This window comes from Mus caroli, unplaced genomic scaffold, assembly GCF_978045245.1.
Source record: "Mus caroli unplaced genomic scaffold, Mus_caroli_1 scaffold_2, whole genome shotgun sequence".
Lineage (NCBI taxonomy): Eukaryota > Metazoa > Chordata > Mammalia > Rodentia > Muridae > Mus > Mus caroli.
In genome coordinates, this window is record NW_028227257.1 from 99,580,407 (window position 1) to 99,606,859 (window position 26,453).

At 43.0% G+C, this 26,453-nt stretch overlaps 1 protein-coding gene and 1 non-coding gene across 2 annotated transcripts in view; one reads left to right on the forward strand and one right to left on the reverse strand.

Moving 5' to 3' along the window:
* LOC147005886 (uncharacterized) overlaps positions 1–25,984 on the forward strand; it is a 41,204-nt gene extending 15,220 nt beyond the window's left edge. The window contains exons 2-4 of the mRNA XM_085828382.1: positions 21,518–21,804; positions 22,153–22,460; positions 25,946–25,984. Coding sequence (XP_085684508.1) covers positions 21,518–21,804; positions 22,153–22,460; positions 25,946–25,984 — 634 coding nt within the window. The remainder of the gene's footprint in view (positions 1–21,517; positions 21,805–22,152; positions 22,461–25,945) is intronic.
* Positions 1,765–1,891, reverse strand: LOC115030511 (small nucleolar RNA SNORA17). Its single transcript, XR_003836103.1, has one exon. It is a non-coding gene; the product is annotated as a small nucleolar RNA SNORA17 (small nucleolar RNA).
* Positions 25,985–26,453: the final 469 nt, after the last annotated feature.

The following is a 26,453-nucleotide window of genomic DNA, read 5'->3' on the forward strand; positions in this document are numbered from 1 at the left end:
ATAACTGTGTTTTATGTAGGCATAATATTTAAGTTTACTCTCTTTATAAACTAGTTTTCTAGAAAATTGCCCATTCTGAATTTTTAATTTATCAACCTATACTTTTACAGACTTTAAAGGTATGCCCTGCTGTATCTGGAGTTATGCTCCAGTTCTGTTCTTATTATAGATACTTGCTCTCTCTTTACTCAATCTAGCTAGAGGTTATCTACAATTCATTTTATAACACAACCAGTTTTGGGCTCTTTGCATTGTTCTGCATTATCTTCTTATAATTTACATTCAGAGTGATGTGGCCTTTGACATAATTCATCAGTTCAGTAGCTTCATCTGCTTCCTCTTCTCTTTATGTTGGCTTCACTGTCTTTTTTCTAACTTCTTTTTTGTAATTTTTTTAACTTTTTATTGGTTCTTTGTGAATTTCACAACCTGCACCCCCAATACCAGTGAACTCCCCTTCCCTCATAACCACCCCCCATCCTTGCCACCTCCTCCCAATAGAGAGAAAAAATCTGTTGTGGAAGCTATAGTGTGTCATAATACACCCCACAGTACACCCTTTTGTCCATAATTCCTTACTTGCAAATGTCTATTTCAATGACTTGTTGGTCTGATACAAGGCCTGTGGCTACTGCCACTCCATCAATACTGGAGCCTCGCTGAGACCCCTCTCAGATATCTAGTTACTCTGTGTCACAGAGATTCTATAGTTTTGGATCTTTAGGACCAGCCCCTTCATGCACTCCAGCAGTTCATCGATGGGATAGATATTGGGGTAGACGAATTCAAAGCCCTGGATCTGGGCCTGAGAGGTATCTGAAATAGCCCACTGGCTTTCCAGTTCGTGTGTCCCCAGGGCCTGCTCATCAGCAACACTCCACTACCAGAGCCAGCTCTACCCTGCTGCCCAGGCGAGGTGCAGAGTTCCCACTCCCAAATACTGCAGATGATGGGAGACATGGCCAGTTCTCCCAGTCTCATGACCACAGGGCCAGACTCCTGCCTGTCATAGATGGCAAGGGGAAAGGATGGGAGAAGCACTCCCAGACAAGTTGCTAGAGAGCTCTCTCATGTTCATACCCTCAGAGCTGGCTGGCCTGCACCTTGCCACCAGAGTCAGCTCTACTGTGGTGCCCAAGTCAAGTGGAGGGCCTGCTCTCCTGAGTGCTGTAGCTGTTGAGGGGTCAGGGCCAGCTTTCCTGTCTTGTGACCCCAAAGCCAGGTCTCCCACTTGCCACAAATAGTGAAGGCAATGGAGAAGGAAGGTATCTTTCTCTCATCCATGCTAGCACATGACAGATGAGTAGCAAGGCCAACTCACACATGCTCATATTCTTGGGACCCAGATGAGTATCTGGGATCATCTCAGGAGTGGTCTCCAGAATGCTATGCCCTGCTCATGCATTATGATACTGGGCTGGGTCATCTTGGGCATGGTCTGTCCACCCACCCCCACCCCCCTACACACACACACCCAGCCTGCATGCATCTTAGGCTAACTCCATATCTGGGTCACATGGCACAGGTCTGGTGGTTATCTTGTGCTTGCTCATATCCTACCAGAGTAATCACTTGTCAGGGTCATCTGTCTTGGGTTTACTCCTGCCCAGAACAGCAGTCCCAGTTGGGTTCTGGCATGCTCCCAACCCTGGGATATAGTCCTGGCCTGCATGACACAGGACTGGTGGTCATCTCAGGCTAGCTTCCTGTCTGAGCACCCTGGCACCAGAATGCTAGGTTATCTCGGGCTCACTTTTTGCATGCAATATTAGCCTGTCCATAATCATTTCTGTTCACAGGTCAGATGAGCAGACATAGCCTTTCTCCTCTCTGCCACCTACTGATGCACATGTGGCACAGCAGCCACACCTGCACTGCCTCTAGGGGCAGGGTTTTTCTAACCTAAGTTGGGCACTTGTTTATTTATCCCTCCTGTTTTAGTATATGTAGTTAAGTTATAAGATAATAATATTCTATTATATGTAGTTAAGATATAAATTACTCTTTAAGGCTAACTTTAACTTCACTCCACAATTTTAATGTGTTTATTACATATGTTAGCTATATATAATAGTGGATTTCATCATGACATTTTCATACACGTGTCATACATGACATTTCCTGCTCATTCCTTTAATCTTCCCAGCCAGTCCCCTACTCCCTACTTCATATCTTTTAGGAGTGGAAGGGGATGATCCAGTGAGTTTCATTAGTATTTCCTTGAGGAACTTGAATGAGCGGTTATTACAGTCACATGGGAACCTTGCTTACACCTCTGGAGAAAATGTCTTTCTCAGTCTCAGCAACAATAAAGTGCCTAGAGATGTTCAGGGTGAGGGGTAGCCTTGTGAGTTCTTCCCTGTTGCAGCACAGGATGTTTACAGGCCCAAACTTGTGCAGGTTGCTTCAGCCATTTGGGTTTAAGAGGTCGGCGGTGGCTATGCCATGCCTGGAAGACAGCATTTCACAGTAGTCTTTCTCGTCCTCCAGTCCTAATTTTTTCCTGCTATCTCTTCCACAGTGTTCCATGAACCTTGGAAGGAGCGACCTAGATGTTCCATTTAGGGCTGAGCACTCTATGCTTGCTGGTTTTCCAGCATCTTGGCCAGCTAATATGTCTCTGCAGCTGCACTGCTAATTGCAGAAAATAAATCTTCTCCGACCAAAGTGACAGATGTGTGTGCAGTATGAAATGTGAACTATTAGGTGATGTCACACCACAGCCATTGTTACCAAAATTATTGTCATAAAACATCACTTCACTTCAAATAAATACCATCCTCCATTATGTTAAAATTGCTAATGTCAATTTGTTTGCTTTAATGTCTGCTGTTTACTGTGTAAATTTGTTATAATTTCATGGTCAAGCAAACTTGCGCAGGTTGCTACCTGATTTCATGTGGCTGTATGCTTATGTAACAATAAAAGGACATAAGATATGTCCACAGATTGGATATGGAGAAAGGATAAATGCTTTCTAGAATTGTTTACTGGTGCAAGATATTTGAAACTACATAATTCCCATGCATGTGAAAATAATGCAATGAGCTCTGCAACACCTACACCATGGGATACTATAAAACAGATGAAAGAAGATCTATGCAAACTGCTGTGATGATTTTCCAAGATGTTTTAAGTGAAAAAAATGGCACAGCATAGAGGTATCTATGGCATGCTAGTGTCTCGCATGAAACACAGTGTAAAACCCTGCAAGAGTATAGTAACAAGGGTGTACTGGCTATTTTTGTGTCAACTTGACACAGCTGGAGTTATCACAGAGAAAGGAGCTTCAGTTGAGGAAATGCCTTCATGAGATCCAACTGTAAGGCATTTTCTCAATTAGTGATCAAGGGGGAAAGGCCCCTTGTGGGTGGGACCATCCCTGGGCTGGTAGTCTTGGGTTCTATAAGAGTAGGCTGAGCAAGCCAGGGGGGGCAAGCCAGTAAAGAACATCCCTCCATGGCCTCTGCATCAGCTCCTGCTTTTTGACCTGCTTGAGTTCCAATCCTGACTTCCTTTGGTGATGAACAGCAGTATGGAAGTGTAAGCTGAATAAACCCTTTCCTCCCCAACTTGCTTCTTGGTCATGATGTTTGTGCAGGAATAGAAACCCTGACTAAGACAAATTGGTACCAGCAGAGTGGGGTATTCCTGTGACAACCTGACCATGTTTTGGGGAGGACTGTGGAAGGACTTTGGAACTTTGGGCTTGAAGATCCATTCGTTGTTAAGAGCTCTGTCAGATGTTGTGTAGGAGCTTGGAAGATAATGCTGAGAACAGTGCAGAAGATGGAGGCCTGTTTTGTGAAATTTCAGAGGGAAAATTAAAGACTCTCTTCAGGGCCATTGCTGTTTTTATTGTGAAGATTTTGTAGTTCTGGTTAGCTGGGGCTGAAGAATAAGCTGTGATTAACAAGATACCAGAACTACTAAAGCAAAACCTTTGCATTACTGGGACTATTGATGCTGGTTAGCTGGAGCTAAGAAATTAGCGGTGATTAAGAAGAGCTTAACCAACCAGCATCGTTGAGGTGACATCTTCTGGGAAGTGTTTTCTGAAAGCACAAAGAGGCTGTGTTCCAGAGATAGGCAAGGTTGTACTCCTTCTGCAGTGGGACTTGGTAATGTGTAAGGGTCACCCAGGTGGTACTGGTTTTGAAGGCATAAAGGGGTCACACAGCAGCTCAGGCTCGGCACTGTGAGAGGCCATGGAAGGCCATTGGTGAAGGTGCAGCCCCAGTTGTAATTGAAGGCCCAGGACTGAAGGGGTCACGCAGTGTTTTGGAGATGCCAGTACCACGAGATGACCACCAAGAGCAGCAGCAGCAGTGGAGTACAGGCATCTGGAGCCCAGAGGACGACGTGTGTGCTACAAAGGGCATGGCTGGAGAAGTGACCCAAGCCCTTGGAGGAGCCCAGAAGATCGTGAGTTGGATCCCAGATGTTGGACGGTTGGAGATTGATTTTTGCTTTGATTGTGACTGTGCCCTGATATTTTCCCTCTTGAAGAAAGAAACTGTTTTAGTGGAGCCCACAGTTAAGAGGCTTTTAATTGTAAAAAGACTTTGGATTTTAAAAGAGATGGATATTTTAAAGAGATTGAAAATTTAAGAATATGTAAAGACTGTGGGACTTTTAAAGTTATTTAGATCTTGGGGATGAATAAGAATGTAAGGGTTGAGGCTTACTAGTGATGTGTTTGTGTGTCAAGTTGACAAGGGGTCAATTGTACTGGCTATTTTTGTGTCAACTTGACACAGCTGGAGTTATCACAGAAAAAGGAGCTTCAGTTGAGGAAATGCCTCCATGAGATCCAACTGTAAGGCATTTTCTCAATTAGTGATCAAGGGGGAAAGGCCCCTTGTGGGTGGGACCATCCCTGGGCTGGTAGTCTTGGGTTCTATAAGAGTAGGCTGAGCAAGCCAGGGGGGGCAAGCCAGTAAAGAACATCCCTCCATGGCCTCTGCATCAGCTCCTGCTTTTTGACCTGCTTGAGTTCCAATCCTGACTTCCTTTGGTGATGAACAGCAGTATGGAAGTGTAAGCTGAATAAACCCTTTCCTCCCCAACTTGCTTCTTGGTCATGATGTTTGTGCAGGAATAGAAACCCTGACTAAGACAAAGGGTGAAAGAAGTTAGCCGGGTATTGTATTAGTCTGCTTCTAAAATCTAGTCCCAAGGAACAATAATATGAACTAACTAGTATCTCCAGAGCTCCCTGGGACTAAACCACCAACCAAAGAAAACACATGATGGGACTCATGGCTCTAGCTGCATATGTAGCAGAGGATAGCCTAGTCAGTCATCAATGAGAGGTCTTGTGAAGGTTCTTTGCCCCAGAATAAGGGACTGCCAGGGCCAGGAAGAGGGAGTGGATGGGTTGGTGAGCAGGGAGAAGGAGGAAAGGGATAGAGGGTTTTTGAAGGGGAAACAAGAAAAAGGGATAACATTTTAAATGTAAATAAAGAAAATATCTAATAAAAAAAATCTAGTCCCAAGCTTTATACTAGCTCAGAGGTAGGTTTAAAATCCACTATAATTATTGAAGTAAATAATTCTATCTTGAACTTCCATGACAGTGACAGTAATTTTCCTTTTCCTCATTGGATGATCTATGTCCACTTCAGTGGCCAAACACAGGAAAACACTATCGGTAGGAAGGAGGAGACATGGAGACACCCTTGTCCTAATTGTCCACTTACTTACCTTCACTACCCAGTCTCCACGGCTCCTATCTGCAGACAAAAAAAAAAAAAGAAAGAAGAAAGAAAGAAAGAAAGAAAGAAAGAAAGAAAGAAAGAAAGAAAGAGGAGGAGGAGGGAGGAAGGAAGGAAGGAAGGAAGGAAGGAAGGAAGGAAGGAAGGAAGGAAGGAAGGAAGGAAAAAAAGGAAGGAAGGAAGGAAAAAAAGGAAGGAAGGAAGGAAGGAAGGAAGGAAGGAAGGAAGGAAGGAAGGAAGGAAGAGAAAGAAAGAAAAAGAAAGAAAGAAAGAAAGAAAGAAAGAAAGAGAAAGAAAAAGAAAAAAAGAAAAAGAAAGGTCATTCATCGATTGAATTCTATCCAAATGTGAAAATCCTTCATATCATTGAACAAGTTCAAGAAACTTGAGCATACCAAGTAAGATGACAGGCCTAGTATTCTTCATCTGATGTCTATCACACAGTGCCTTGTGATTTTTTCAATTAGTTCCCTAAATTGCTTTTTTTCTCCTTTCATAGTTTTTAAGATATTTTCCACAACTAAATTTAGATAACTTGAGACAAGATCTACCAATCTATGCCCTGTATTTCTTCCTTGCATTGGACCAAAACAGTCATTTAGTAAATATGTATAACTGCTTGAAATGTGAGTTTTCATTCATAAAGAAAATCAGGCTGCATTCAGACAGAGGGAACAGAGTGCACATAACTTCGTGGTAGAAAAGTGTTGGAAAAACAGAAAATGGTGAATATTGGAGAGGAGGTTACGCAAAGCATAGACCTGCTGTCCTGAGAAGGACTTTGTGCGCCATTCTGTGAGCAGCTGAAAGTCATTAGACATGACTTAAAGCATTGTCAATGTCAAATTAAAAGTGAATTTAGAATGTCCTTCTTTTTAGCCATCTGTCTTGCTTTAACTTTCCCAGTGGTTTTTATAAAAGATTTCCCTCGCTGACTGAATCAAAAAGCATTTAAAGGGCTTTCCTTATCATTACTTTAGTTTTTCAATTAACGCAACTCTCAGAAAAAAAAAAATGCAATAGTATTTTAAAAAGAATCTCCTTAAGCTTTTGTCAAGCCTTTTTTATTTCCTGAATCCAACCATATTCTGTTAAAAATCCTCACTTCTCAAAGGTGGTGAGTGAACTCCTGCTCATCTGAAAATTATACAGAAGTCACTAGAGGTCTCATCAAGATGTGATTAAGTATGAAAAAGGGCTTGTCTAGCTCAGATCCCTCACAAGTTTAGTGGATACCACTGAAAACAGACTAACTACATAAGTAATTCTTTTATAAGAATGGATCTACAAATGTAGTATTATTCATGTAAGTTGCAAGGGACTGCACCAATAGGAAAGGGTTGATCAAGGAGCATCCAAGAAGGTCCCTGAAGGCTGGACACAAGACGCTAGAAACAGCATGTGTCTTGTGGTTGCCTGTAGAATTTCAGTCACAATATTTAGATTAATAACTTATTTCTAACAGTTGTAGACTTAAGAAAAACTAATATTTATAAAATTAAGTCTCTACGTTTCTAAAATTATTGCTGTAGATTGTTATAAAGACTAAGTAAAATATAATGAAAAAGACACTTAGTAGAACAAACAGCTCAGTAAGCAGTAATGCATATTATTACCCAACAGCTATAGTGAGTGGCTCTATTAAATTATCTAGAACTTGTGTCAGCTTTTGCAGTTCTTGGGTCTCTCCAGGATTTTCTGAAAGAGAAGAAAGTTTTCCGAAGCAAGGACAACAAACTCATAAGTCCTAGTCACATGTCTCTGGGCAAGCCATTTTATCTCTTACCACATGTTCTTCAGCTTCTAAGAAGGAAGCACAAGCCATTCTGAAGTTGGTGTGGAAGATCATACAAGTGAACGTGTGGATCCAAGCTGCAGAGGAAACTTAGACAAGCCTTTCCAGGCTGCAGTTGTAGATTAATGCCTTATAAAGTGAGAAATGTATTAAGACAAACAAAATTATTTGATGCAGTAAAAGCTGATTTAAAGATTCCTTTTTAAGCCTGGCATGGTGGAGCACACCTTTAATCCCAGCCCTCGGGAGGCAGAGGCAGGTGGATTTCTGAGCCTGGTCTACAAAGTGAGTTCCAGGACAGCCAGGGCTACACAGAGAAACCCTGTCTCAAAAAAATAAATAAATAAATCAAAAATAAATAAATAAATAAATATTCCTTTTAGGATAGGGGGAGGGTATAGGGAACTTTCGGGATAGCATTTGAAATGTAAATAAAGAAAATATCTAATAAAAAAACGATTCCTTTTTAGGAGCTGGAGAAGTGTCTCAGTGGTTACAGGTAATATCTACTCATTCAGAGAACCACATTTGGGACCCAGCATCCATACTGCCTCAAAACTGGACTAACAATCATCTGTAACTCAGCTACAGGGGTTTCAACACCCTCTTCTGACCTCTGTAGGAACATGCACATAGGTAGTACACATACAGACATGGAACCATACACCACATATGCATAAAACAAAAATAAATCTTTTTAAAAGACTCCTTTTCAATAATCAATAAAAGTAAACATGGTAAGGTGCTTTTAAAAACATTAAAAATATATTGTATGCATATATGAAGTTCTCAAAAAATAAATGAAAAATTAAAATTAAAAAAAATTAATGTATCAGACAAGTGTATTGATAGTCAACTCTGCCATTTACATTGTTACCTGGAGCAAGTAAACAACCACACTGAATTTTAGTTTGCTAATGTGTAAAGTGGAAACAATAATTACAAACACACTTAATTCTGCTGTGCCACATTGTATTGTACCTCACATGTAAGGTATTTAGTTTTGTCTTGTTGTTTTGTTTTAGTGATTGAAGTTGTGTGGCAACCCTGTATTGAGAAAGTCTACTGCCACCACTTTCCCAAATTTATATCTTTATTTCACATTTTTATAACAGTTGCAATATTTTTACTTATTTACTGTTAACATCATTTTTTGTGGCTCGTGATTAGCGATATTTGATGTTAATATTATAGTTGTTTTGGAGAACCATGAGCTGCACATATATAATGCAGCACATTTAATTGATAAATGTGTGTGCTCTGACTACTGGTCCAATGGGTCATTTTTCCATGTCTTTCCCTCCCCTTGGGCCTCTCTATTCTCAAAGACATGACAGTGTTGAAATTAGGCCAATTAATAACATTGCAACAACCTCTAAGTGTTCAAGTGGAAAGAAAAATAGTTCATTTCTCAATCTAAATCAAAAGTTAAATGTGATTGAGCACAGAGAGGAAAGCATGTGGAAAGCCACAGTCGTTTGAAAGTTAGGCCTCCATTCAAGTTAAATTCAAGAAGAAGGAAGACCAAAGTGTGGATACTTCATTCCTTTTTAGAATGGGAAACAAAATATCCGTGGAAGGAGTTACAGAGACAAAGTTTGGAGCAGAGACTGAAGGAAAGACCATCCAGAGACTGCACCACTTGAGGATCCACCCCATAAACAATCACCAAACCCACACACTATGGCAGATGCCAACAAGAGCCTGCTGACAGGAGCTGTCTCCTGCGAGGCTTTGTCAGTGCCTGGCAAATACAGAAGTGGATGCTCACAGTCATCCATTGAATGGAGCACAAGATCCCCAATGAAGGAGGCAGAGAAAGTACCCAGGGAGTTGAAAGGGACTGAAGCCACATAGGAGGAACATCAATATAAACTAACCAGTACCCCCAGAACTCCTTGAACTATACCACCAATCAAAGAAAACACATGGTGGAACTTGTGGCTCTAGCTATATATGTAGCAGAGTATGGTCTAGTCGGTTATCAATGGAAGGAGAGGCCCTTGGTCCTGTTAAGGCTCTATGCCCCAGGAGACGGGAATGCCAGGACCAGGAATGGTAGTGGGTGGGTTGGGGAGCAGGGGGAGGGGGGGGAGATAGAGGATTTTCAGAGGGAAAAGTAGGAAAGGGGATAACATTTGAAATGTAAATAAAGTAAATATCTAATAAAAAAATTGATGAACACAGGGGGAGACTGTTAGTAAAAGAGACTTCTCTACAATGTGCAAGGGCAAGACGAAGCACCACATGCCTGTGTATACGTTGCAACAAGTTACCCATGGGGTTTGGCTGTGACTATTGGTGGTGCCCACACTAAGCCACAGTGTAGACACAGCCATTTCATATGAAGAAATAATGCCAGTTAGAATGTTTCTGGCTGAGGTGGAAAATGCATGGCTGGATTCAAACTTTCAAAGGACTTTCTTCTTAAGCTGACTTTAGCTGGATTCATTGCTCATTTGCCAGTCAAAAGATCCTAGGGTTCTTTAGAATTATAGTAAACCTATTCTGCCTGTATTAAATAGGTGAGACTGAGAATGGTTGCTGGCACATATATTCATGATATGAATCAATGAATATTTTACCACCTTATTTGCAAATCATCAAATGCTCAAATAAGGCTCATTCATATTTTAATGTGTCTTAATCACTTAATATCAATGATGTCTATTATATCATTATGTAAATAAAGTGTGTGTGTATAATTGTTATCAAAGTAGAATATAAATGATATAACCCTAATATTTATTTGAGGTCAATTTCCTATAGCATAGTAGACTATGCTTGTTAATTAAAGCCACTTTGAGTAAAATGAATAATGCCTCACATTTTACCCAAGAACTGCTATGGAGTTCTGCTAGGAAGCCATAGTCATTAACTTCCACTGTGTGTTTCTACCAAATGAGTAGCTAAATGAAATAACCTGATTTTCTTCTTCTCCTCCTTTCCTTGAGTATTGCATTATAGGTCACATGAATAACCACAATAAATGACCACTACATGACCCCTAGTCCTAATTAACACAAAACTATTCCTTATTACGCATGGCAGTGTACATCTGTAACTGCCAGGGGGTAGAGGAAAGAGAGTGCCATTAAGTTTGGGCTAGCTATCAACTATCAAAAGTAATCAAAAGAAGATATTGTTGAACATTCAAGGAAAGTTATATAAAGAGAATCAACCCACATTTCATCCACAATTAAGATTCATCATTTAGTCCTCAAAGAAACTCAGATAAACAGAGGAATGCTGATTATAACAGAGGCACCAGCATTAGTTAGGGAAGCAGAAACCGGCCTGAGTAGGGCCACAGGCCTCATCCGGCCGGATCAGCGCCGGGGTAGCTGGAGCGCAGGGTTGCCTGACACCCGCCAGCTACCCACGACCCCCGCCGCAGGATTTTGGGACTGCTGGTGAGTGGAACACAGCTTCTGCTCCAGTCCAATCACGCTGGACCTGAGACTGCTCTGGTTGGGGAGAGAGAAATCCAGCCTACATAGGGCCACAAGCCTCTTCCGGTCAGAAAAGCACCGGGGCAGCTGGGGCGCAGGGTCGGCTGACACTCGCCAGCTACCCACAACACCCACCACAAGATCTTAAGACTACTGGTGAGTGGAACACAGCTTCTGCTCCAATCCAATTGCACGCGGGACCAGAGACTGCATTAGTTAGGGAAGCAGAAAACCGGCCTGAGTAGGACCACAGGCCTCTTCCGGCTGGACCAGCACCGGGGTACCATCAGCTACCCACGACCCCCGCCGCAGGATTTTGAGACTGCTGGTGAGTGGAACACAGCTTCTGCTCCAATCTTTAAACAGTGACAACGATAACAACTAACCCCAGAGATTACCAGATGGCGAAAGGTAAACGTAATAATCTTACTAACAGAAACCAAGACCACTCACCATCATCAGAACCCAGCACCCCCACTTCGCCCAGTCCAGGGCACCCCAACACACCGGAAAAGCTAGACACGGATCTAAAAGCATATCTCCTGATGATGGTAGAGGACTTCAAGAAGGACTTTAATAACACACTTAAAGAAATACAGAAGAACACTGCTAAACAGGTAGAAGACACTAAAGAGGAAGCACAAAAATCCCTTAAAGAATTGCAGGAGAACACTGCTAAAGAGTTACAAATCCTTAAAGAAAAACAGGATAACATAATCAAACAGGTAGAAGTCCTTACAGAAAAACAGGAAAACACATCCAAACAGATGATGGAAACGAACAAAACCATACTAGACCTAAAAAGGGAAGTAGACACAATAAAAAAAACCCAAAATGAGGCAACACTGGAGATAGAAACCCTAGGAAAGAAATCTGGAACCATAGATACGAGCATCAGCAACAGAATACAAGAGATGGAAGAGAGAATCTCGGGTGCAGGAGATTCCATAGAGAACATCAGCACAACAATCAAGGAAAATGTAAAATGCAAAAAGATCCTAACTCAAAACATCCAAGAAATACAGGACACAATGAGAAGACCAAACCTACGGATAATAGGAGTGGATGAGAATGAAGATTTTCAACTCAAAGGACCAGCAAACATCTTCAACAAAATTATAGAAGAAAACTTCCCAAATCTAAAGAAAGACATGCCCATGAACATACAAGAAGCCTACAGAACTCCAAATAGACTGGACCAGAAAAGAAATACCTCCCGACACATAATAATCAGAACAACAAATGCTCTAAATAAAGATAGAATACTAAAAGCAGTAAGAGAAAAAGGCCAAGTAACATATAAAGGCAAGCCTATCAGAATTACACCAGATTTTTCACCAGAGACTATGAAAGCCAGAAGATCCTGGACGGATGTTATACAGACACTAAAAGAACACAAATTCCAGCCCAGGCTACTATACCCAGCCAAACTCTCAATTAACATAGATGGAGAAACCAAAGTATTCCACGACAAAACCAAATTCACACATTATCTCTCCACGAATCCAGCCCTTCAAAGGATAATAACAGAAAAAAAAACAATACAAGGACAGGAACCACGCCCTAGAAACAACAAGAAGGTAATCCCTCAACAAACCTAAAAGAAGACAGCCACAAGAACAAAATGCCAACTTTAACAACAAAAATAACAGGAAACAACAATTACTTTTCCTTAATATCTCTTAATATCAATGGACTCAACTCCCCGATAAAAAGACATAGACTAACAAACTGGCTACACAAACAAGACCCAACATTTTGCTGCTTACAGGTAACTCATCTCAGAGAAAAGGATAGACACTACCTCAGAATGAAAGGCTGGAAAACAATTTTCCAAGCAAATGGCATGAAGAAACAAGCTGGAGTAGCCATTCTAATATCTGATAAGATTGATTTCCAACCCAAAGTCATTAAAAAAGACAGGGAGGGAAACTTCATACTCATCAAAGGTAAAATCCTCCAAGAGGAACTATCAATCCTGAATATCTATGCTCCAAATACAAAGGCAGCCACATTCATTAAAGAAACTTTAGTAAACCTCAAAGCACACATTGCACCTCATACAATAATAGTGGGAGACTTCAACATACCACTTTCAGCAATGGACAGATCATGGAAACAGAAACTAAACAGGGACACAGAGAAACTAAGAGAAATTATGAATCAAATGGATCTGGCAGATATCTACAGAACATTCTATCCTAAAACAAAAGGATATACCTTCTGCTCAGCACCTCATGGTACCTTCTCCAAAATTGACCACATAATTGGTCACAAAACAGGCCTCAACAGATACAAAAATATTGAAATTGTCCCATGCATCCTATCAGATCACCATGGACTAAGGCTGATCTTCAATAACAAAATAAATAATAGAAAGCCAACCTTCACGTGGAAACTGAACAACACTCTTCTCAATGATACCTTGGTCAAGGAAGGAATAAAGAAAGAAATTAAGGACTTTTTAGAGTTCAATGAAAATGAAGCCACAACATACCCAAACTTATGGGACGCAATGAAAGCATTTCTAAGAGGAAAACTCATAGCTCTGAGTGCCTCCAAAAGGAAACTAGAGAGAGCACACATTAGCAGCTTGACAACACACCTAAAAGCACTAGAACAAAGGGAAGCAAATTCACCCAAGAGGAGTAGACAGCAGGAAATAATCAAACTCAGGGGTGAAATCAACCAAGTGGAAACAAGAAAAACTATTCAAAGAATCAACCAATCAAGGAGCTGGTTCTTTGAGAAAATCAACAAGATAGATAAACCCTTAGCCAGACTCACTAGAGGGCACAGGGAAAGCATCCTAATTAACAAAATCAGAAATGAAAAAGGAGACATAACAACAGATCCTGAAGACATCCAAAACACCATCAGATCCTTCTACCAAAGGCTATACTCAACAAAACTGGAGAACCTGGATGAAATGGAGAAGTTCCTAGACAGATACCAGGTACCAAAGTTGAATCAAGATCAGGTTAATGATCTAAACAGCCCTATATCCCCCGAAGAAATAGAAGCAGTCATTAATAGTCTCCCAACTAAAAAAAGCCCAGGACCAGATGGGTTTAGTGCAGAGTTCTATCAGACCTTCAAAGAAGATCTAATCCCAGTTCTTCACAAACTATTCCACAAAATAGAAACAGAAGGTACTCTACCCAACTCATTCTATGAAGCCACAATTACTCTGATACCTAAACCACAAAAAGACCCAACAAAGATAGAAAACTTCAGACCAATATCCCTTATGAATATTGATGCAAAAATCCTCAATAAAGTTCTTGCTAACCGAATCCAAGAACACATCAATACAATCATCCATCCTGACCAAGTAGGTTTCATCCCAGGGATGCAGGGATGGTTCAATATACGGAAATCCATCAACGTAATCCAGTATATAAACAAACTCAAAGACAAAAACCACATGGTCATCTCGTTAGATGCGGAAAAAGCATTTGACAAGATCCAACACCCATTCATGATAAAAGTCTTGGAAAGATCAGGAATTCAAGGCCCATACCTAAACATGATAAAAGCAATCTACAGCAAACCAGTAGCCAACATCAAAGTAAATGGTCAGAAGCTTGAAGCAATCCCTCTAAAATCAGGGACTAGACAAGGCTGTCCACTTTCTCCATACCTATTCAACATTGTACTTGAAGTCCTAGCCAGAGCAATTCGACAACAAAAGGAGATCAAAGGGATACAAATTGGAAAAGATGAAGTCAAAATATCACTTTTTGCAGATGATATGATAGTATATATAAGTGACCCTAAAAATTCCACCAGAGAACTCCTAAGCCTGATAAACAGCTTCGGTGAAGTAGCTGGATATAAAATTAACTCAAACAAATCAATGGCCTTTCTCTACACAAAGAATAAACAGGCTGAGAAAGAAATTAGGGAAACAACACCCTTCTCAATAGTCACAAATAATATAAAATATCTTGGCGTGACTCTAACTAAGGAAGTGAAAGATCTGTATAATAAAAACTTCAAGTCTCTGAAGAAAGAAATTATAGAAGATCTCAGAAGATGGAAAGATCTCCCATGCTCATGGATTGGCAGGATCAACATTGTAAAAATGGCTATCTTGCCAAAAGCAATCTACAGATTCAATGCAATCCCCATCAAAATTCCAAATCAATTCTTCAACGAATTAGAAAGTGCAATCTGCAAATTCATCTGGAATAACAAAAAACCTAGGATAGCAAAAACTCTTCTCAAGGATAAAAGAACCTCTGGTGGAATCACCATGCCTAACCTAAAGCTCTACTACAGAGCAATTGTGATAAAAACTGCATGGTACTGGTATAGTGACAGACAAATAGACCAATGGAATAGAATTGAAGACCCAGAAATGAACCCACACACCTATGGTCACTTGATCTTCGACAAGGGAGCTAAAAACATCCAGTGGAAGAAAGACAGCATTTTCAACAAATGGTGCTGGCACAACTGGTTGTTAACATGTAGAAGAATGCGAATCGATCCATTCCTATCTCCTTGTACTAAGGTCAAGTCTAAGTGGATCAAGGAACTTCACATAAAACCAGAGACACTGAAACTTATAGAGGAGAAAGTGGGGAAAAGCCTCGAAGATATGGGCACAGGGGAAAAATTCCTGAATAGAACAGTAATGGCTTGTGCTGTAAGATCGAGAATTGACAAGTGGGACCTCATGAAACTACAAAGCTTCTGCAAGGCTAAAGACACCATCAATAAGACAAAAAAACCACCAACAGATTGGGAAAGGATCTTCACCTATCCTAAATCAGATAAGGGACTAATATCCAATATATATAAAGAACTCAAGAAGGTGGACTCCAGAAAGTCAAATAACCCCATTAAAAAATGGGGCTCAGAACTGAACAAAGAATTCTCACCTGAGGAATACCGAATGGCAGAGAAACACCTGAAAAAATGTTCAACATCCTTAATCATCAGGGAAATGTAAATCAAAACAACCCTGAGATTCCACCTCACACCAGTCAGAATGGCTAAGATCAAAAATTCAGGTGACAGCAGATGCTGGCGAGGATGTGGAGAAAGAGGAACACTCCTCCATTGTTGGTGGGATTGCAAGCTTGTACAACCACTCTGGAAATCAGTCTGGCGGTTCCTCAGAAAATTGGACATAGTACTACCGGAGGATCCAGCAATACCTCTCCTGGGCATATATCCAGAAGATGTCCCAACCGGTAAAAAGGACACATGCTCCACTATGTTCATAGCAGCCCTATTTATAATAGTCAGAAGCTGGAAAGAACCCAGATGTCCCTCAACAGAGGAATGGATACAGAAATTATGGTACATTTACACAATGGAGTACTACTCAGCTATTAAAAAGAATGAATTTATGAAATTCCTAGCCAAATGGATGGACCTGGAGGGCATCATCTTGAGTGAAATAACACAATCACAAAAGAACTCACACAATATGTATTCACTGATAAGTGGATATTAGCCCAAAACTTAGGATACCCAAGATATAAGATACAATTTGATAAACGCATGAAACTCAAGAAGAATGAAGACCAAAGTGTGGACACTGTGCACCTTCTTAGAATTGGGAACAAAACACCCAGGGAAGGAGTTACAGAGTCAAAGTTCGTAGCTGTGATGAAAGGATGGACCATTTAGAGACTGCCGTATCCAGGGATCCATCCCATAATCAGCTTCTAAACGCTGACACCATTGCATACACTAGCAAGATTTTGCTGAAAGGACCCAAATATAGCTGTCTCTTGTGAGACGATGCCGGGGCCTAGCAAACACAGGAGTGGATATTCACAGTCAGCTATTGGATGTATCACAGGGCTCCCAATGGAGAAGCTAGAGAAAGTACCCAAGGAGCTAAAGGGATCTGCAACCCTATTGTTGGAACAACATGATGTTCTAACCAGAACCCCGGAGCTCTTGTCTCTAGCTGCATATGTATCGAAAGATGGCCTAGCCGGCCATCAATGGAAAGAGAGGCCCATTGGACTTGCAAACTTTATATGCCCCAATATAGGGGAATGCCAGGGCCAAAAGAATGGGAATGGGTGGGTAGGGAAGTGGGGGGCGCTATGGGGGACTTTTGGGATACCATTGGAAATGTAATTGAGGAAAATATGTAATAAAAATATTAAAAATCAAAAAAAAAAAATAACAGAGGCACCAAATAGGAATTTTAAATACAATAATGCCCAAAAATTTAAAAAGAAAATGTACATACACATGCATATATAGTCATCACCATAAATATTTGTGTTAGAAGTGATATATAACTATATAGTTATATAGTGTTTTATAGTATTGATTTGTCCATGTTTCTTGAGAGATATAAAATGCTAAGAAATGAATTGAGAAAAAGCATCTAATTTCCCTAAAGAATTTTGGTCTTGCTAAATTATTAAAGATGAGTAGGAAACAAAACTATGTGGTGATTAACTTAAAGTGGGGAAATAACTGAGTCCCAAACACCTCAGCTATTTCAGAAACATTACTGAACTGGGGATGAAAGTGTTATACAAGCCAAGTGCAATACTGGTCCTTACTTGCTTCTCTTGCTGAAGTCCCTGTTGGGCAGTGGCAGATAGGACAGGAGTGGAAGAGTTGGTCACCTGGAAAAGGAACTCAATCCACATGAATGTCAGGCAAGAAAAAAAAAAAGAGAGAGAGCAAATTTGTTGAGATGTTTTGTGTTAGCTTCTCAGAAACTGTGGGATCCACTTGTTAGTCATTATGTGTCTCAATGTTTATTTGTTTGTTTGGATTTTTTTCCAAGGATATTTCTTCTTTGCTTAATGACTTCATTAGTACCTGAAAACCCTGCCGTTAAATAAAGAGCTTTTAAATGGGGTAGGGGGGAAGGCGTTCCATTAAAGCTAATAGGAAAATTATGTTTTATCTCAATGCAAGATACCCAATTTTCACAGCCAGAAAAATGAACCAGTTTGTACTAGCAATAAACAGCAATTTTTGAAAAGCAAACACATACCCCCCCCATACTTACACTCATACAACAGTATTTACATTTCTGGAAACTTTTTCACTAATAGTTCAAATTTGGGGGCTCATGATTATTTTCAATTAGATTACACTAGAAAATAAATATCATATTACAGGAAAACACCTTGTCAGCAAGATACAGGCATAGTGAGTGGGGGCGGAACAGACTGAAGACTCAGAACACACTACATATTCCTCTTTCTTACTTCGACTATGCACACAAACAAAAGGCTTTGTGCTCGCCCACACTGACAGGCAGCCAGCACATGCGTCCCAGAAGTATTGCTCCAAGTGGGCTGTCACACTTGCCACATAGGTGTCACGTGGCAATCCCAGGTGGTTTTGCCACATCTGGTGTGCTCTCATCGAGGTCTGAAGAACAGCTCACCTAGTGATGCCAGCCTCACGAAAACCACCACATTGACTCCCAGACTACCATCTGTTTGAACCACTTGTTCTCTTCCAAATCTGTGGTCTTTTGTTTCTCTCCCTCTCTCAACGTCCCTTAGTTGCCTGTATTGTGTCGGGTTGAGACGTCTTGGGCTTCCCTGCCCCCCAACATTCCCATGGTCTATTGCTCTTGCCGTTGTTCAGCTCTTGTAAGGCAGTCATGTTGCTGAGACTTCAGGGGTGTACATTCTGTTGTTGCTAGGAGACACCATATCACAGCAAACTCTCTGATCCACTGTCTCTTATAACCTTTCAACCCCCTCTTCTGCAATGTTTCCTAAGCCTTAGGTGTAGGAGTGCTTCACGGCTATATATCCACAACTCTGAATTTTGATTGGATGTTGTCTTAGTTAGGGTTTTCATTGTTGTGCACAGACAACGTGACCAAGAATTCTTCTTATAAAGGCAACATTTAATTGGGGCTGGCTTACAGGTTCAGAGGTTAAGGCTATTATCATCAAGGCAGTGAAAGAGGAAAATTACTGAACTCTCCAACTCAGAGCCCTCCTACCCCTCCCATCTGGAGATTGTTCCCGGAACCCTCCTGAACTTCTCACCCCAGAGTACATTCTGAACTCTCACACCAGAGTCAGACCCCCTCTCAAATGAAAACTGTTCCGGGGACATTTCTGAGATAAGGGTTTCCTGGAACGAACCCAGTCCTACCCCTCCCAACTAAGGACTGTGCCAGGGACATTTTTGAGATAAGGGTGTGAGTAAAAACCTCAGTTCCAATGAATCAAGTACATGGCCAAAGTGTGGGACGCGGTTGCAAAAGCACTTTGGAAAAACCCTTGGTTGAATCACTTAGTGACGTAAAACCTGTATTTTCCCTGCCCTGCTCCCCCCCTTGCCTCCTTCCTATAAAAGCTTGTGAAAAGTTTGGGCTAATTGCCGAATCCCCTCTGCACCTTGCAGGCTGCATGAGATTCGACCCCAGATATCTGGTTTATGTGCTTTTATGTGCTTTCTTGTCGTTGCTGTATTAAATCTTACTCTCTATACATCTTAAGTACCGGTCTCAGTGTCTTCTTGGGTGCGCGGCTGACCCGAGGCTTGAGTAAGTGCCTCCCTTTGGGAGTTTTGGAGTCTTTCATTTGGTGCATTGGCCGGGAATCAGCGCGACCACCCAGAAGTCCTGGACCCACTCAGAAGTAAGATTTACTGTTCTGCTTTGGTCTAGTGTCTGTGTTCTGTCTCTGGAGGCCAGGAAGGTCTCGTACTGTGGGCCTGGGAGAGGCCATCTGAATCTGTATCTGGTGCGATCGCTGTTTTGGGTTTGCGTGACGCTCTGTGCTCAGTACGAGCACCAGAGACCGTGCTCCGGGCTGGAGACCAAGCAGGTCTCAATAGAGAGCGCGGGGTAGGGTAGGACAGACGTGTCTGGTGCCCACCGTCCGATCGCCCTGGGGGACGCCCCAGGAAGACAAGGGGAGGGTCAAGGACGCTTGGCGGACCCCTCTGAAGCCGAGAGACCATCACTTTGGTGGAAGGTCTAAGCTGGCTGGCCTTGGAAAGGCCATCTGATTCTGTAAGTTGCCTGTGGGCGACGCGAGGTCGCCGCCGTTTTTGGCTGCTTTTCTGTCTCAGTCTTGTGTCTGCTCTTGTCGTGTCTGCTATTATTCTAGAAATGGGACAATCTGCCTCCTCTCCCCTGTCTCTAACCCTGAAGCATTGGGGAGAGGTGAGAGACAGGGCTCACAACCAATCGGTGGAAGTTAAAAAGGGGCCTTGGCAGACCTTCTGCACCTCCGAGTGGCCGACATTTGGAGTAGGCTGGCCACCAGAGGGTGCTTTTGACTTGTCACTAATCGCCGCCGTCAGGCAGATTGTTTTTCAGGAAGAAGGGGGTCACCCTGATCAGATCCCCTACATCGTGACTTGGCAGAATCTTGTTCAGTTTCCACCTCCGTGGGTCAAGCCTTGGATTTCAAATTCTTCGAAACTGACGGTCGCGGTTGCCCAGTCCGACGCAGCCGAAAAATCCAGTCCCTCAGCACCCCCCAAGATTTATCCAGAGGTTGACGACCTCCTCTGGATGGATTCCCAACCTCCCCCTTACCCTCCTCCCCAGCAGCCGCCTGCGGCTGCCTCGCCGCAGGGACCAATAGTGAGAGGAGTTCAGGGACCGGTGGGGGGAACTAGGAGCCGCCGAGGCCGGAGTCCCGGGGAGGAGGGGGGACCGGACTCAACAGTCGCCTTGCCACTTAGAGCACATGTGGGGGGGCCAGCGCCAGGACCTAATGATCTCATTCCTTTGCAATATTGGCCTTTTTCCTCTGCTGATTTATACAATTGGAAAACTAACCACTCTCCTTTCTCAGAAAACCCCTCTGGGCTTATTGGGCTCCTTGAATCACTTATGTTCTCCCATCAACCCACTTGGGATGATTGTCAGCAGCTTTTGCAGGTCCTTTTCACCACGGAGGAGAGAGAAAGAATTCTGCTGGAAGCCAGGAAGAATGTCCTGGGACAAGATGGGACCCCCACTAATCTCCCCAACCTCATAAATGAAACCTTCCCCTTGACTCGTCCTAATTGGGACTACAACTCTGCGGAAGGTAGGGAGCGTCTCACGGTCTACCGCCGGACTCTAGTGGCGGGGCTCAAGGGGGCCGCACGGCGACCTACTAATTTGGCCAAGGTAAGAGAGGTCCTTCAGGGTCCAGTGGAGCCGCCCTCTGTTTTCTTAGAACGACTAATGGAGGCTTACAGGAGATATACACCGTTTGATCCCTCTTCAGAGGGTCAAAAAGCAGCCGTGGCTATGGCTTTCATTGGTCAGTCTGCCTCTGATATTAAGAAAAGGCTGCAAAGACTAGAGGGGCTCCAAGATTATACTTTACAGGATTTGGTGAGAGAAGCTGAAAGAGTGTATCACAAGAGGGAGGCGAGCCCACGCCAGAACCTCGTCAAGAAGCACGCCAGGACCAAAAAGAGGAATATGATATCAGGGAGCTCATCTGGACTGCGGACCAGCTTCCCTATTTTTCCCAAGCGCGTATCAAGCTACCTGTCAGAGAGGGAAGAGAATTTGTCCAGAAACTGCATCAATTCACCCATTTAGGGGTTGACAAGCTCCTGAAACTTATTAAAAATTCCAGATATCAGATCCAAGAATTAAATAAGGTGGTGCAGCAGGTAGTAGAGTCCTGTCGAGCTTGTGCACTCACTAATGCTGCCCGGCCTTATAAAGAACAAGGAAAAAGACAACGGGGGAATCGCCCAGGAGTTTACTGGGAAGTAGATTTTACTGAAATTAAACCAGGAATGTATGGTAACAAGTACCTGCTGGTATTTGTAGACACTTTTTCAGGGTGGGTAGAGGCCTTTCCCACCAAGTCTGAAACTGCCAAGGTAGTGACTAAGAAGATCCTTGAAGAAATCCTACCCCGGTTTGGGATCCCTAAGGTAATTGGCTCAGACAACGGGCCCGCATTTGTTGCCCAGGTAAGTCAGGGACTGGCCACACAATTGGGGACTGATTGGAAATTACACTGTGCTTATAGACCCCAAAGCTCAGGACAGGTAGAAAGAATGAATAGAACTCTAAAAGAGACCCTAACTAAATTAGCTATTGAGACCGGCGGTAAGGACTGGGTGACCCTCCTTCCCTTTGCGCTCCTTAGGGTCCGAAACACACCTGGACGTTTCGGTCTTACTCCTTATGAAATTCTACATGGGGGACCGCCCCCCTTAATTGAGTCTGGCGGGACATTGGATCCCTGTGTTGACTCTTCCTCACCCTCTGCTCTGTTTACCCATTTAAAGGCCTTGGAGGTTGTCAGAACACAGATCTGGGACCAGATCAAGGAAGCTTATGCACCGGGGACTACAACAGTGCCCCACGGGTTCCAGGTTGGAGATTCGGTCCTCGTCAGACGACATCGAGCCGGCACTCTTGAACCTCGGTGGAAAGGACCATACCTGGTACTGTTAACAACCCCCACAGCAGTAAAGGTAGACGGAATCGCCGCCTGGATCCATGCCTCCCATGTCAAGAAGGCTCCTGGCCAGGAAAGAGACAACCATGAAGACAACTGGACGGTGGCAACTACTGACAACCCTCTTAAACTTCGCTTGTGTCGCGGGCGTCACCCTAAGCCTAGGGGACCACAACCCTCATGCCCCAGTCCAGCAGTCTTGGGAAGTGCTTAATGAAAAGGGAAACATTGTGTGGGCAATCACTGCAGTCCTTCCCCTGTGGACTTGGTGGCCTGATCTCACACCTGACATCTGTAGACTAGCAGCAGGATCTCCCAATTGGGACCTCCCCGACCATACTGATCTTAGTAACCCACCCCCTGAACAGCGGTGTGTTCCAGGTGGAATAGGGAACACGTATGGGTGTTCAGGGCAGTTCTACCGAGCCAATCTTAGAGCTGCACAGTTTTATGTTTGCCCTGGTCAGGGTCAAAACAAAGAGCTTCAACAAAAATGCGGGGGGGCATCAGATTATTTTTGTGGTAAATGGACATGTGAAACAACAGGGGAAGCCTACTGGAAGCCTTCCTCTGCCTGGGACCTAATCACAGTTAAGCGAGGTAGTGGTTATGATAAGCCATATCAAGGAGAAAGAGATCCCCATAAATATCCAAACTATGGCGACCTCCATCCAGAGGAGGCCGCCATAGGAGCTTATGGGTGTGCTACTGAAAACAGCCCCCCAGGACCATGCAAAGGTAAATACTGCAACCCCCTACTTATAAAATTCACTGAAAAAGGAAAACAAAATCGTTTAAGTTGGCTTAAAGGAAATAAGTGGGGTTGGCGTGTATCCAGTCCACCGAGAGACCCTGGGTTCATTTTTACAATCAGGCTGGCAATAAAAGAGTTGGAGGTAACCCCCATAGGGCCCAATAAAGTCCTTACAGAACAGGGTCCCCCAATAGCACCAGCTCCCCCACAAGTCCCGGCTGTACCAGCTCCACCAACTCCATCGCCCCCAGACACAGAAAGCCGTCTGGTCAGTCTGATCCAAGGAGCTTTCTTGGTGTTGAATAGGACTAATCCTAATATGACTCAATCATGTTGGTTATGCTATACCTCTAGGCCCCCTTATTATGAAGGCATTGCTCAGACCAGGACTTATAATACTACTTCAGATCATTCTCAATGTCTTTGGGGGGAAAACAGAAAGCTGACTCTGGAAGCAGTGTCAGGAAGTGGACTCTGTCTAGGTCAGGCGCCTCAGGACAAACGGCACCTTTGTAATCAGACCCAGAACATCCAGCCTAGCAAAAGTGGTCAGTATCTGGTGCCCCCCATAGACACAGTATGGGCTTGCAATACTGGTCTCACAACTTGTGTATCTATATCTGGTTTTAATAGCTCCAAAGATTTCTGCATTTTAGTCCAGCTTATTCCTAGACTCCTGTATTATGATGATAGCTCCTTTTTAGATAAGTTTGATCATCGGGTCCGCTGGAGAAGAGAGCCCATTACCTTAACTCTGGCAGTACTTTTAGGATTGGGAGTAGCAGCGGGAGTAGGTACAGGGACCGCTGCCTTGATTCAGACCCCCCAATATTATGAAGAATTACGTACAGCTATGGATATTGATCTTAGAACTATAGAACAGTCTATAACTAAATTAGAAGAATCTTTAACTTCCTTGTCTGAAGTAGTGCTGCAAAATAGGAGGGGATTAGACTTATTATTCCTTAAAGAAGGAGGGCTCTGTGCTGCCCTGAAAGAAGAGTGTTGTTTTTATGTTGACCATTCAGGAGTAATCAAAGATTCTATGGCCAAACTTAGAGAACGCCTAGATATACGTAAAAGAGAAAGAGAAAGCCAACAAGGATGGTTCGAAAGCTGGTTTAATAAGTCCCCCTGGCTCACCACACTCCTTTCCACCATAGCAGGGCCTTTAATTACACTTATGCTTTTGCTCACTTTTGGCCCCTGCATTCTTAATAAGTTAGTGGCTTTTGTTAGAGAGAGAATAAATGCAGTACAGGTTATGGTATTAAGGCAACAACATCGGGTCCTCCAGGAGGCCAAGACCCAGCTCTAAGATTAGAGCTATTCACAAAAAAAAAGAAGTGGGGAATGAAAGAGGAAAATTACTGAACTCTCCAACTCAGAGCCCTCCTACCCCTCCCATCTGGAGATTGTTCCCGGAACCCTCCTGAACTTCTCACCCCAGAGTACATTCTGAACTCTCACACCAGAGTCAGACCCCCTCTCAAATGAAAACTGTTCCGGGGACATTTCTGAGATAAGGGTTTCCTGGAACGAACCCAGTCCTACCCCTCCCAACTAAGGACTGTGCCAGGGACATTTTTGAGATAAGGGTGTGAGTAAAAACCTCAGTTCCAATGAATCAAGTACATGGCCAAAGTGTGGGACGCGGTTGCAAAAGCACTTTGGAAAAACCCTTGGTTGAATCACTTAGTGACGTAAAACCTGTATTTTCCCTGCCCTGCTCCCCCCCTTGCCTCCTTCCTATAAAAGCTTGTGAAAAGTTTGGGCTAATTGCCGAATCCCCTCTGCACCTTGCAGGCTGCATGAGATTCGACCCCAGATATCTGGTTTATGTGCTTTTATGTGCTTTCTTGTCGTTGCTGTATTAAATCTTACTCTCTATACATCTTAAGTACCGGTCTCAGTGTCTTCTTGGGTGCGCGGCTGACCCGAGGCTTGAGTAAGTGCCTCCCTTTGGGAGTTTTGGAGTCTTTCAGCAGGAGCATGGCAATGTCCTGGCAGGCATGGTACAGGAAGAGCTGAGAGTTCTACATCTTCATCTGAAGACTGCTAACACAATACTGGCTTCCAGGCAGCTAGGATGAGGGTCTTAAAGCCCCATCCAACAAGGCCACACCTCCAAATAGTGTCACTCCCTGGGCCAAGCATATACAAACCATGACAGCTGTGTAATTTTTTGAAGCCACTGTTCTTTCCCCATGTATTTTTGGCACCTTCATTTGAAAGTCACTTGACTGAATGTGTGAACTTCTTTCTGGAATCTCCACTGATCTTCCTTGTCTGTTTTGTACCAGAGCTATGAAGTTTTGAACAATGGAGCTTTATGATATATTGAAGATCACCTGGCTTATTGTTCTTAAATTTACTATTCACTTCAAGGTTGCCTTGGGAATGCATGGCCTTTATAGAGCTAGACATATTTTGGGATTTTGTTTCTTTTCATGAGGAGTGTTGTTCAAGTTGGGTTTTTTTGTTGTTGTTTTGTTTTGTTTTGGGGGGAGGGTTGGGGGGGTTGTTTTGGTTTGGTTTGGTTTGGTTTTTTTGGTTTTTTCGAGACAAGGTTTCTCTGTATAGCCCTGGCTGTCCTGGAACTCACTCTGTAGACCAGGCTGGCCTCGAACTCAGAAATCTGCCTGCCTCTGCCTCCAAAGTGCTGGGATTAAAGGCGTGCACCACCACCGCCCAGCATTGTTCAAGTTTTGATGGTTATTACACAAAGACTTCAGGTTTATGGAGTGGTGTGAACATTTTGACCATAGTAGCTCTTAGACTGCGGGAAGGGACGTGTTCCTATCAGGTTGCTACTCTTTGATTTCTTTCCTCAGAATTCCATAGTTTTTGATGCAGGCTTTTCACACCTATGATTGGATATATTCTTTTCTTTTTTCCTTTCCTTTCCTTTTCTTTTCTTTTCTTTTCCTTTCCTTTCCTTTCCTTTCCTTTCCTTTCCTTTTCTTTTCTTTTCCTTTCCTTTCCTTTTATTTTTTTTATCTTTTTTTTCCCTGATGATCAGTAAGTTTTTTTTCTTAATTGGATAGTTTATTTGCATTTCAAATACTATATCCCCTTTCTCAGTTTTCCTCCCTGAAAACCCTCTATCCTATCCCCCACCCACTACTCACCAACCAGCCCAATCCCACTTCGTGGCCCTGGCAGTCCCCTATACTGGAGTATAGAACCTTCACAGGGCCAAGGGCCTCTCCTCCCACTGATGTCTGACAAGGCCATCCTCTATGAAATACACATCTGTAGCCATGGGTCCCTCCATGTGTGCTCTTTGGTTGATGACTTAGTTCCTGGGAGCTCTGGGAGTTCTGGTTGGTTGATATTGTT